The 12,165-nt window shown below is 35.3% G+C and overlaps 3 protein-coding genes across 5 annotated transcripts in view; 2 read left to right on the forward strand and 1 right to left on the reverse strand.

Moving 5' to 3' along the window:
• Positions 1-12,165, forward strand: part of LOC126875780 (katanin p60 ATPase-containing subunit A-like 2) — a 292,008-nt gene that overhangs the window by 270,879 nt on the left and 8,964 nt on the right. The gene's annotated exons all lie outside the window — the stretch shown is intronic.
• Positions 725-4,224, reverse strand: LOC126875784 (venom serine protease Bi-VSP-like). Its single transcript, XM_050638673.1, has 7 exons — positions 4,083-4,224; positions 3,173-3,463; positions 2,468-2,665; positions 2,128-2,223; positions 1,902-2,056; positions 1,519-1,573; positions 725-847 (listed from the first exon to the last, which is right to left on the reverse strand). The coding sequence occupies exons 1-7, from the start codon at positions 4,183-4,185 to the stop codon at positions 819-821; spliced, it is 927 nt and encodes a 308-aa protein (XP_050494630.1). The 5' UTR covers positions 4,186-4,224; the 3' UTR covers positions 725-818.
• Positions 767-9,657, forward strand: LOC126875798 (omega-amidase NIT2-A-like). 3 transcript variants are annotated; one of them, XR_007693673.1, is made up of 5 exons: positions 767-849; positions 5,541-5,725; positions 6,127-6,295; positions 6,570-7,289; positions 7,353-7,701. XR_007693673.1 is itself a non-coding variant. In XM_050638704.1 (4 exons), exons 2-4 carry the CDS (start codon positions 5,642-5,644, stop codon positions 9,463-9,465), a joined length of 285 nt encoding a protein of 94 aa, XP_050494661.1. In that variant the 5' UTR covers positions 767-849; positions 5,541-5,641; the 3' UTR covers positions 9,466-9,657. The 3 variants fall into 3 exon arrangements, 2 of the variants coding, with proteins under 2 accessions (XP_050494661.1, XP_050494660.1); XM_050638704.1 differs by lacking the exons at positions 6,570-7,289; positions 7,353-7,701 and adding an exon at positions 9,434-9,657; XM_050638703.1 differs by having other exon boundaries at positions 6,570-7,701.

Genomic DNA, 12,165 nt, shown 5'->3' on the forward strand with positions numbered 1-12,165 from the left:
TCTCATGCAACAAAATACAATTAGATTTAATAGTATAAGCTCTTTTATTCATCATAATAGATTGGAAATTTAAGTGTCTTACGAGGGTGAGTAAAAAGTTACCCGCTCTGTCGGTGTAGAATTTATTTTAAGCAATTGTCAAAAAAGACATACATCATTTTTTGACATAATCACTCGATTTCTGTATACACTTTGTCCATTTGCCGAAGGACCTTTGTATTTTCTCATTAAAAAATGTTTTGGGCTGAGCTGCGAACCACGAATGCATCGTCGTCTTCACCTTTTCATCAGCTTTTTCGGCATCCATCTCGCACAAACTTTTTAAAATCCAAATCTGTCGTGCACTATTGCATAAGCAGAGCCGTGGCTGATTTGCAAATGATTTGCCACATTATCCAGTGTCACTCGTCTATTCCATAGAGCATAAGTTCATGAGCACGTTCAATGTTGTCATCGTGGATGTGGACGGGCGTCCAGCTGTTTTTTCATAACACTTGTGCGATCTTCTTTGAACTTTTGTGCCCATTCAAACACACTTCGTGACAAAACACTTTCTCCATAATGTGCATTAAATCTTTGATAAATATAGGCATCAAACATAACCTCCGACCACAAGAAACGAATCACAGCATCCTGCACTGTTTTCCTGCAAATCACCATTGCAAAGCGCCATTACTCGCGCAACGGTCACAAACGAATTGACGTAACACAAAGAAACCTGCGCAGCAGCACTGAACAGATATTGACGTCATACGAAGAGTGCAGATGGATCAATACGGTCGACAGAAGTTTTAACTATCTGGAGTGCGGATAAATTTTTACTGAGAGTCGTATAGGAATCTATAATCTGTAAGTACACCTTTGGCTGAATGGAAATTTCTCTTACATATAGTCAAAAATGCTGAAACTGTGTATTGAATTGGAAAGTGATAAAAAATAAGTGAAGTTTCACAGGACGTTTTTAGCGAATAAAAAATAATTTTGAAAGACACGAGACTTATCTTGTATTTTATGCACTCTCTGTGTCCGAATTTCCAGAAGCTCTCTATCTTATGAAGTGTTTTAGATTAGCCGGAAAATTTTGTACGTACGTACAAGAAGTATACGATCTAAGTGGAATATTCCATTATTCTCTTGATACAACAGAAACGAAATTTACAGAACTTCTCAGAAAGTTGGTTTATTATTACCAAATTAATAGAATTAATACACGTTTATCATCTTTACATACCTAAGTCGTGGAGGTTTATCGTGCGTAAAAAATTAGTGTCGTTTCAAAGTTACATTTCGTACATTTTAAGCCTATAATTTGTAACGTACAAAACAATGTAAATTTGAGCTGTTTCTTATCTCCACAATAAGAAAATCCAACTTTACGTTTTTTACACAATGATATTTATGGAACAGTAATATCATATTATTGCATCGCTTGGAGAATGAAGTCAAGGTACGATGTGACCCTAGTGTAAACGCTGGGATACCCAGCTGTGCCGCACTTATAAGCATAAGACACAATACCTATTAAATACGAGGTTAATTCATGTTGTATCAGCAGTGGTCCGCCGCGGTCAGCCTGAAAGGATCGTTAAATTTTTAATCAAAGATACTGAAATATATCGATCGAATTGTATTGAAATTATACTTATATACAGTAATAATCTTCTATTGATTTGTGTATTGAAATACTCCAATTTATAACGTACATGTTATATGTATTTTGAGCAAAACTAAGATTAGAAGGAAATTAGATTAAATACCATAACGAGGTGTGAGAAGTGGGCAAAACTATTAAATTGTGTTTATCTATTATTTTTAATGTTTAAGACGTCGATTTGATGTTAATTCGAATCGACGTGTCTTCAGATACCGTATAGTTTGTAGTAACTCTGTAACTTAATTACCGTACAAGAATCCTCTCCACCCTGAGCATGTTCGGCGCATATTATACCATCAGTGATATCAGGTGCATTAGGAAATTTGGAATAAGCTATTTTGCATTCGGCGTTCTTAATCACTGGCATTTGTACTTCCATTAATGCATTACGTCGTGGTCGTCCTACGAAGAAAATAAGAAAGATATTTAAGACTGGAACTATTTAATTTTATTATAAAATTGATATCACTTACTATATCTTAATGCTCCCCATCCAGCAACAAGGGGGTTATAGCCGACGAAGTTGCTCTTTCGTAGGGGCTCTTTCGTACAAATGGGATATACGTACCCTGAAAAATAAAAAAATAAATGAAAATGCAGGAAACGAATGACCAAAAGTATGAGAAAGAATTATACACGCTTTATGACACAATATATGTGTACAGTAAGAAATTTCAGGATATGATACTTCAGTAATACTCAATAGCATATATATATATATATATATATATATATATATATATATATATATATATATATATATATATATATATATATATATATATATATATATATATATATTTGAGGACTTACTCGAAAATGGCACCTCCTCCACCAATCTAAGAATGGCAATATTATGATTGTGTATGTTTTCTATTCCATCCATATGTGCACAATGTGCTGCGGTCAAAACATGCCTAGCCGATATCAGGGAACCTCCGCACTTCCATAGTGGTTTGTCTGGGTTTCGGGGATTACGAAAACCTAATGCAGCGATCCATGGCCAAGCGCCTAAAATGCAATAGTCATAGTTGTGAATATACATAATTTTTTCTCACATAACGGGTAACAACGATTATTACCTATTCGATATTCGATCATACAGCAGACGATAAGTACATACGTACAAATACTCTGAAATAGAGATTTGATAAAGACAGAAATTAAATTTTTATTCCAGTGGAATACAAATTATTAAATAATTCTATATAATTTCTATTTGAACTATACTGAACTATAAAGTTCAAACGTGTAATTTCTGCCCTAACAGTTTTTGATCTCTATCCATATTATTACTCCTATATCAATTTTTTATTTCAAGCAAAAAGATACTCTTCCTAACATGAAGCAAAAGAAAGAAATAATTCAAGTTAATAAGTAAAGTTACTACCGATAAAATCATAGCATTATTATTTAGTCTAATTGAAATGTACATTGATGTGCTGTTTAATGCCTTTAAAGTTCATTCTTTGCAGTAAATGGCTTATTATTAATCGGAAAGAAAGACATAAAACGTACCAAGTTCAGCTGGTTTACCATCGACCACCCTGGTATGAGAGACGTTGCTAAAACCACAGTATGGTGGTCGCAAAGCCTTATACTTATACACAGTTTTTATTAAAATTTCTCTCTTCTCTTTGTTTGGATCGTTCGGACAGCAAACGATCGTAACATTGCCCTGGTATCTGCACACTGATCGTCTATAAAAATCGGTGGCTGTACGGTACTGTATCTGCCATATTTCTTGCAGAGGTTTACATTTTCTGTAGTCAAGGCACCTGCCTTCTTGATTGTCCGGTGTGGTACATTCTGGATCAAACAATTTTAAAACATTTATACAGTTCAAAGATGCGTAAGAAAGCGACACCGATTACTCAACTTTCGAAGTAAAAAGCCGATCCAGTCCACCGGATTGCCCTACAGACACGTATTAATCCGTAAGAGTGAGTCATCATGTTGATAATAATTATCTAAAGAAACTTTTCACGTGAAAATATAAAATTTTAATTGATTAGATATTGTGTTAGCCATACTTAAGAAAGAAAATGAAAATGAATGAAATGAAAGAAAAGGACTACCTTCAACCTCATTTTTTAAATAAACACTTTGTCAGTTTTTCGGTAAATAAATTCTTAGGAATTCAGGACAGTTTTTAGTGAATCATTTTGTTTCGACCGTTCGCGGAGAGACGCGATCGCGAGATAGCACGTCAACGAGAGTTGTAAGTTCCCGTTACGATTAAATAATCGACGCCACGAACTGATCGATCCCCTTATTTCGATTATGATAATAAGGGTAGTTCAATGAAATTCCACAGAATTAACACAAATAAATTAATGTTTATTTCAACAACTTATTAACTAGAAAGATATAAATGGAACAAAAAAAATGTAACTGCGTTTTGGTTGATAAGTAATGCGCGACATACCACATGTGTTGACGGTTCGACTTCTCGAAAAGTTCTGAACGCCTTTCGATTTTTTTCGTTTTTTCTGGAAGGCGACCCCCACTACGTTCGGATCACGCCACATTCTTTTACTGCGAGGTAAAATACGGGCCACGAGTCGACGTTTCTGGAAGTCGCCCTGCTTAATGAACCATGTTTGTTTGCCGGGCAGACGCGACGATCCGTCTGCGACATTATAGTGCCGCGATCGATAGTTAAGAATATGACCTATTGTAAGCCGCATGGCGTAACATTCTCCCCCCGTTGAGAGGGTACCGATCAAACTAGCGAGGTGTGGTTGAAGTTCCCATCTTATTTCGTCTCGGTGGCTAGTTGTTCGGGTTTCTCGAGATCGGGTTGAATTGGCAGTGGGACAAGCCTTTTGACGCCCCGATCCAAAATGCTCTTTGCCGTCTGAACTGTAGCTGTCCGGATGACACCATCGGCGCCTGGTTGAACCTTGATAACTCGACCCAGAGGCCAATGCATGGAGGGAACGTTGTCCTCTCTGAGGATGACGATTGTGCCCTTTTGAATGCTGTGTCCACCCTTGCTCCATTTATTGCGGTTGGTTAGCTCGTTCAAATACTCCTTATGCCAGCGGTTCCAAAAATGTTGTTTAAGCTGTTGGATATGCTGCCATTTGGAGAGTCGGTTCGATGGAATGTCTCTGAAATCTCGATCACGTAAGCATATTAATGAATCGCCAATGAGGAAATGTCCGGGAGTGAGAGCTAGGAGATCATTTGGATCGGTGGAGATAGGAGTTAGCGGGCGGGAATTGAGGACTGCTTCTATTTCTATGATAAGAGTATTACGGTGTTAAGCTCATATGTTTCTGTTTCTCCACTCGCGCTGCGCCATAATATCCTTTGATATTTCCGATCCTCTGGTCGTACGAGGAATTGCCGATACATTTTCTCGATGTCGCCAGTGAGTACGCACTGATGAGCGCGGAATCTAATTAATATACAAAATAAATTGTGAATTGATTCGAGAATATAGGATTTCCCCATTTTCATGATTATCGTGATTTTTGTATAAATATATTTTTTAAGATACTAATAATTAGGTACTTATAAATTAGTATTATCAATTATTTTGCATTTATAATTCCGCCTCTAGTATAAGTGTTAATTGAAAACTAACTTTATGTTTCAAAAAGTACTAGCAAAGTCGTTGAGTAACAAGCCACTGATGCTAACACAAATAGCATTGTCGTAATTAAATATTTCTAAATATTCATTTTTCATTTTGAACCTGTAGAAACAATTTATTATATATACTATTAGCTAAGTAATTGCATATTTAATTAAGTCGAAATATAAAACTTAGTTATTTTAATAATTTAAAAAATAAAAAACTGACAAACATTCCAATTTAATTTATGGTTGGAACAAAAGACAGTTATTCTTCATTAATTGAAATATTGCATTGCAGAGTACTTTCCAAAATACGCCGAGAGTATTCCTGATGGTGAAACGAGCGTTGCTTCATCGAACGCAGCTAAAGAAAACAACATCTATGTAGTTGGTGGTACGATGCCTGAAATAGAGGGCGCTAAATTGTACAATACCTGTACTATTTGGGGTCCCGATGGAACTTTGATAGCAAAACACCGAAAGGTAAGTAATATATTCCTTTATGGCTTTGAATTTGAAAATATTGGGGTGAAGAAAGTGACTCTATCTAGGAATAATTTAGGAATATACATATGTACATACGTATACTATAACCAATTCTATAATTTACGGTTTATAAAATACGTTATGATACGGGAAACGCCCATTTTTGTTGTAATGTGTTTGTTGTTGTATAAATTTTTCACATACTTAAAATATTATTATACTTATTTTTTCTCCTTTTTAAACATTATTAAATGATAAGATTTTTTAATAAAAGAAAGTGATAAAAACGCTGTCAGTTATTAAATAAAAAATAATTAAAGTTTAGGAGTTGGTAACTTTGATATTAAATTACAAAAGTTGCAGCAATAGAATTAGCGACCACATTTTTATGTTATTAGGTACATCTATTCGACATCGACATTCCTAATAAGATTACTTTTCGAGAGAGTGATTCACTCAGTCCTGGTAACTCCCTAACGACGTTCGATGTGAAGGGCTGCAAAATAGGTATTGGCATTTGCTATGATATTAGATTCGAGGAAATGGCACGCATTTATCGGAACAAAGGTACAGTAACTTAATCGATCAATACTTAACTAGCAAAAAATTAAATATCTTTCTTAAATATATTCTATATAAAATTAATATAATCTGTAACTCTGTATAAAAAGAAGCTTAATTTAAAAAACCAGTATATTTGCTGAAAATGAAACAAATAAAAGAATTAAAAGCACAATAAGAGGACTGTCCTCGCATATTCAGAAATGATGGAATGTGAACCGTGCAACTACGAAGTTAATTGGTATTCGGTGGCTTCATATTTCCTGCTTCTCTGGGTTAGGTTGCCAAATGCTGATATATCCAGCGGCATTCAATATGACCACTGGACCACTGCACTGGTCATTACTTCAGCGTTTCAGAGCGAATGATAATCAATTATACGTTGCCTGCATATCACCGGCTCGTGTTCCTTAAGCAAGTTACGTCGCATGGGGACATACACAGTTGACCAATCCCTGGGGAAAGATTCTTTACGATTTGGAAACTCAAGAGAATATGGCAGTCACCGATATCAAAAAAAAAAAAAAAAAAAAAAAAAAAAAACTGGCGAACCGTGTGTTACCACAACGAGACACGCGATGCTATTTGTCGCTTTAAATTGTGCCGCAACTCGTTTTTGAGATCTTTGCCAGGGGCGCGTTAAAACATGCTGAAAATATATTTCTGGCTTTTCTGGGGTTTAACTGAAATATGACAAATAACGTTGTAAAACATATGTACTTATGACTTACAGAGTAATTGAGTGTACAAAACATATAGTATGCAAAATAGCCAGCGATTTAGGGCTTTAAAAGATCAAAAGGAAAGAAAAGAAAAGAAAAGAAGAAAGATAATATTTTGTGGCAGTCTAAGTCGATCTAAGAAAATAGATAAAGGGAGGGAGGGGCAAAGCTAGTTAATCTGGAAAGAATCCAAGCGTCAATTTCAAGCATTTACAGAGAATCAAGCGGGCCGGTTAAAGTCGTGAGTTGAGCAATTATCCCGCGTTAGGTTCAATCAGGTTAGTCCCACGCGAAATTGATCCAACCATGCGAAAACGAGTGTATTCTGATTTCTGTCGCAGATACTTCTGGCTAGTGCAGTACCTACACGGTGGTTGTTGAAATAGCCGCTTCTCATCTATTTTCCCTAGCGCGGACATCATCCTTTGATCCCTTACGACTAACGAAGTTTTCGAAGATGTACGGCAGTTTGAGATTCTACTTGAAAATGATCATGATTGCGGTCTGTGTGCCGTCTGCTCTTCTTTTTGTCCTCCGTTAAAGACTGGTAAGTTGATACTGATTAATTATGCGATCGAAACCCTATATAATGGCTACAAAAATGCCGCTAATATAATATTCCTTCTTTCTTGTATCTGTCTGCCTCTCAGGTCGTTTTACTAATTACAATAAGTAATTTCGACTTCTTTGCGCTCTAATTACTTATTGTAATTAGTAAAACGACCTGAGAGGCAGACAGATACAAGAAAGAAGGAATATTATATTAGCGGCATTTTTGTAGCCATTATATAGGGTTTCGATCGCATAATTAATCAGTATCAACTTACCAGTCTTTAACGGAGGACAAAAAGAAGAGCAGACGGCACACAGACCGCAATCATGATCATTTTCAAGTAGAATCTCAAACTGCCGTACATCTTCGAAAACTTCGTTAGTCGTAAGGGATCAAAGGATGATGTCCGCGCTAGGGAAAATAGATGAGAAGCGGCTATTTCAACAACCACCGTGTAGGTACTGCACTAGCCAGAAGTATCTGCGACAGAAATCAGAATACACTCGTTTTCGCATGGTTGGATCAATTTCGCGTGGGACTAACCTGATTGAACCTAACGCGGGATAATTGCTCAACTCACGACTTTAACCGGCCCGCTTGATTCTCTGTAAATGCTTGAAATTGACGCTTGGATTCTTTCCAGATTAACTAGCTTTGCCCCTCCCTCCCTTTATCTATTTTCTTAGATCGACTTAGACTGCCACAAAATATTATCTTTCTTCTTTTCTTTTCTTTTCTTTCCTTTTGATCTTTTAAAGCCCTAAATCGCTGGCTATTTTGCATACTATATGTTTTGTACACTCAATTACTCTGTAAGTCATAAGTACATATGTTTTACAACGTTATTTGTCATATTTCAGTTAAACCCCAGAAAAGCCAGAAATATATTTTCAGCATGTTTTAACGCGCCCCTGGCAAAGATCTCAAAAACGAGTTGCGGCACAATTTAAAGCGACAAATAGCATCGCGTGTCTCGTTGTGGTAACACACGGTTCGCCAGCTTTTTAAAAGCGCTCTCCGTCTGCTTTTTCCTCTCTTCCCTGTCTCTTCGTTTTTCCTTAACAAGCGAAACCATTTTCGCGAGGACGAGAGTACGGAAATGACGTACTGGCAATTTTGTTTTGTGATAATACAAGCAGCTCGGTTTCAGTGAATTAAACTTGACCCCAAGCTTCTACTTATCTATCTTCCTTTCCTTTATTTTCTCTTCTATATCGGTTTTGCGGTTTTCCACATTTCCATCACAATAAACCATGTTTTTTCTCGATTTTACATGTTAGCCAATGATTCACGGCAAAAGCGTCGACTGTAAAAATATTTGTAGTTGCAATAGCAACAAGTATGTTTTCTCAAATAGAAAATATTGGGAGCGTACACGCTGGCAAAACAATTCATGAATAGCTCGTCCTCTGCTTGTTATTTGTTTCGATACTGTTAGCAAACAAATTCATGAAACATACTGGTATAGCGTAAAATGAACATAAAAGTTTTGCGTACACTTGAGAGCTGAACTTTGGTTGTTATACGTATATTATACATATACGCATACAGTTATGTATATGTATATATATATATAGAAAATTCCTTAGAACTTTGAGCTTAATAACATATTAAAATCATTAACATTAAGGAGGTGAACTTTACTTACCAATTACCAAAGTTTCTTCCGCCAAATAATACATAAAAATTGAATAAGATAATGTAACTAGTTTTAACTTTTTTTTGTGTTATAATTTGAATCACTCGATTTATCCGACTGAGGATGGTCGATCGCAATCTCAATTTATACGTATTCTCATCGCATGAAATAGATCACATGAGGGATTTTCAAAAGTCGATGGAATATTAATCGCGATTAATTATTTGTAGGTGTATTCTGTGCGGCTAAAGCAATCACCTAATGAATTATTGAGTACCAGGAATGTTAGCGGTAAACAGGATTGCGGCTATGAATGATTCTCTAATGTCTATATTAGAGATGAATTTGATAATTTATCCTCATAATATGCAATCCGCTTTTAAGTGGAAATCATAATTAACAATTTCTGTTTGATTAAATATGAAGAGCAGATAAATCGATACGCTTAAATCAATATTAGAATTTCTTAACATTTTTATCAAATATTTTAGCACTGTAAAAGCGTCGTAGTAGAGAAATATTAGGTTGTTTTAAAAGTTTCTTTCGTTTTATAAGATAGTAATAGATGTACAACATTTTTCGTTTTATATTATTTTATTGAATTACGTGTGATCCACCTTTTTCCAATTTAATGTAAAATAATATAGAATAACATAAAACAAAATATGTTGTGCATCTGTCATTTCTTTATAAAACGAAAGAAACTTGGGACAACCTAATAGGAATTTACTTTTATTATCCATTATAAAAATGGATTGTTAATCCTCTAGGAGATACGAACAATATAATTGCAATTAATAAGGAATAAGCTAGCATAACTTAAACCAGCTTTTGCAGAAAGCTATTAGCTGAAGATGTTTATTAAACAATGACAACATGAATTTTCTTAAGTACCCCATTTGGTACTTAATCTACTTCGTAAGTACTGTGTGTCCTAGCCTTCAAAGGATGCAATTTTAACCAGAATGTTTCACATTACTTACCCGTATTATTTCCTTGTAATATAATTTATATTTACATTATCTACGTTACGTTACATTCTACGCGTTAATGTAATGTGATTTTTATTTCTAATCGAAGTTATTCAAAATTTGTACTATCTCAATAAAAAATTAACAGCCTGCAAAAACTTCACAGAAGCATTAGTATCTTCGAAACTATTTAATTCAAATGGCTAATATTCTTTAACAATATGCACTCGACGACGTTTATCGAGAGAAGTATGTGGCGTAATAGTTAAACTTTCAATTCATATACATATATCGTTTATGAAAAAGTAATCATTCTGCTTTTGTGATCTGTGACACACTATAAATTCTCATAAGCTAACTAACGCGTAATCTTCTGTAACGTATTAATATAATATAGGTATGTATATCTCGACTTTGAGCAACCAATTGGTGCTAAATAAGCTTTAGTACATACTTCTTACACGTAACAAAAGACCAGTTAAAAAGCTGCAGAGTTCAGGTCGAATAACACCAGCTCAGATAAATGACCCTCTAACTTACCTTTGTCCTCATCGACGTCAGTGATTTTAAAGCTAGTTATAAAGTGCACTTCTCAGCCAGCGTCCACGGCAGTCAATATTATTTAACGGGTCTTAACGCGATGTAAAAAGGGAAAAAGGAGGAAAGAGGGAACAGGGAAGCAAAGAGAAGAAACGAATTTTTCATTTTCTCGAAACTGGATCAAGTTTCAGGCTGCTCGCCAAAGAGTCTGTAGCTAACGAGACAAGATTAGACAAACCACGCTTTAAAATTGCCACAGAACTATAATAATCCTCGAAATCAATACGATTCGTTGATCCATCGCCTGATTAAAAAATGAGATAGGATGAAGCTCACTAGTCGGCCTTTGAACTTTCAATAGCGCTTACGGCTCGTATACTCTAGTTTGAATGCTACAATGTAAGCCAAGTCAGCTGTAACTAGCGTTTGCGTGATTGTCGCTATCTATTATTCACGCGTTACACGTTCACCAGACAAACGCGTCTACCGGTTGACATTGTTTTCTGTCCTGAGTTTCAAAGCAATTATGTTGCTTCGTGTAATCAAATCTCGCCAAACTAACGATAAGTTCTTGTTTGATCTTACACAGTTATTAAAACTATACAAGTTAAACCAATCTAGCCTAAACAAGTAATGTCGTTATATATTCTTTTTTAAATCTATATATTGTTTAATAAATCCTGGTTAGGATATAGTAGCTGACAAAAATATTCGGACAAATATATTTGTAGAAACATTTTAGGAGTGTATTATGCATAGTGGCACTATTTAATACTGTACTGTGACTATCATGGTCGTGTTGGTATTATTCGAAACTAATCTGAAAATCTGTATGGAATTTGTAAGATATTTAGTACGAGTACTGTGCATTACTGATATGTACACAACCGAGACGAGATAACGAAGGTACTGCTCTCCATCGTTCATCGCTACGCGTTGCTAATAGCAACGTATAATGCATATATATCTCGCAAAGACCATAAAAGTACCCAATGGAACCACGTTTAATATTTGATAATAATGTCCCATTACAGTTTCGTCATTTTCAATTAATTAAACACGACCCTCTCTTTAAAAATTAGAAGATAAAATACGTAATACAAATCTACTCGAAATCTTTTAAACCTTACGGACGACCTTACGGACCTTACTTATGGTCTTTAAAAGCAGCAGGGATTAGCAGAATATTAACTGCGGATTTTTCTTGGACCGCAGCATGCAATATGAAATATGGTTATTAAAATGTACACTGAAAATTTCATATCCATAAGATACTCGTGCTTGTAGAACCTTGAAAATGAATTCTTAACCCAAATAGTCGACCGCGATACTCGAGAAATTTTGTGAAGCTGACGTCAATACCAATATGTACCGTCGTTGTGCTATTATTTCGTGATAAACCGTATTGATTGCACTTCCATTTCACGGAATTAATTTTTCCACACAAAAAG

This window comes from Bombus huntii, unplaced genomic scaffold (assembly GCF_024542735.1).
Source record: "Bombus huntii isolate Logan2020A unplaced genomic scaffold, iyBomHunt1.1 ctg00000058.1, whole genome shotgun sequence".
Classification (NCBI taxonomy): Eukaryota; Metazoa; Arthropoda; class Insecta; order Hymenoptera; family Apidae; genus Bombus; species Bombus huntii.

Bases quoted from the DNA above. Each gene is read 5' to 3' on its own strand.
- LOC126875784 (XM_050638673.1), bottom strand. From the start codon at position 4,185: ATGTGGCGTGATCCGAACGTAGTGGGGGTCGCCTTCCAGAAAAAACGA. The intron at 2,224-2,467 runs GTAAGTCCTCAA...TTTATTTTTCAG, and splicing joins GGAGGAGGTGCCATTTTCGA to GGTACGTATATCCCATTTGT. The intron at 848-1,518 runs GTATTGTGTCTT...GTGTACTTACAG, and splicing joins ATTAACCTCGTATTTAATAG to ATTATAGATTCCTATACGAC.
- LOC126875798 (XM_050638703.1), top strand. From the start codon at position 5,642: ATGCCTGAAATAGAGGGCGCTAAATTGTACAATACCTGTACTATTTGG. The intron at 5,726-6,126 runs GTAAGTAATATA...TTATGTTATTAG, and splicing joins TGATAGCAAAACACCGAAAG to GTACATCTATTCGACATCGA. The intron at 6,296-6,569 runs GTACAGTAACTT...TCTCTGGGTTAG, and splicing joins ACGCATTTATCGGAACAAAG to GTTGCCAAATGCTGATATAT.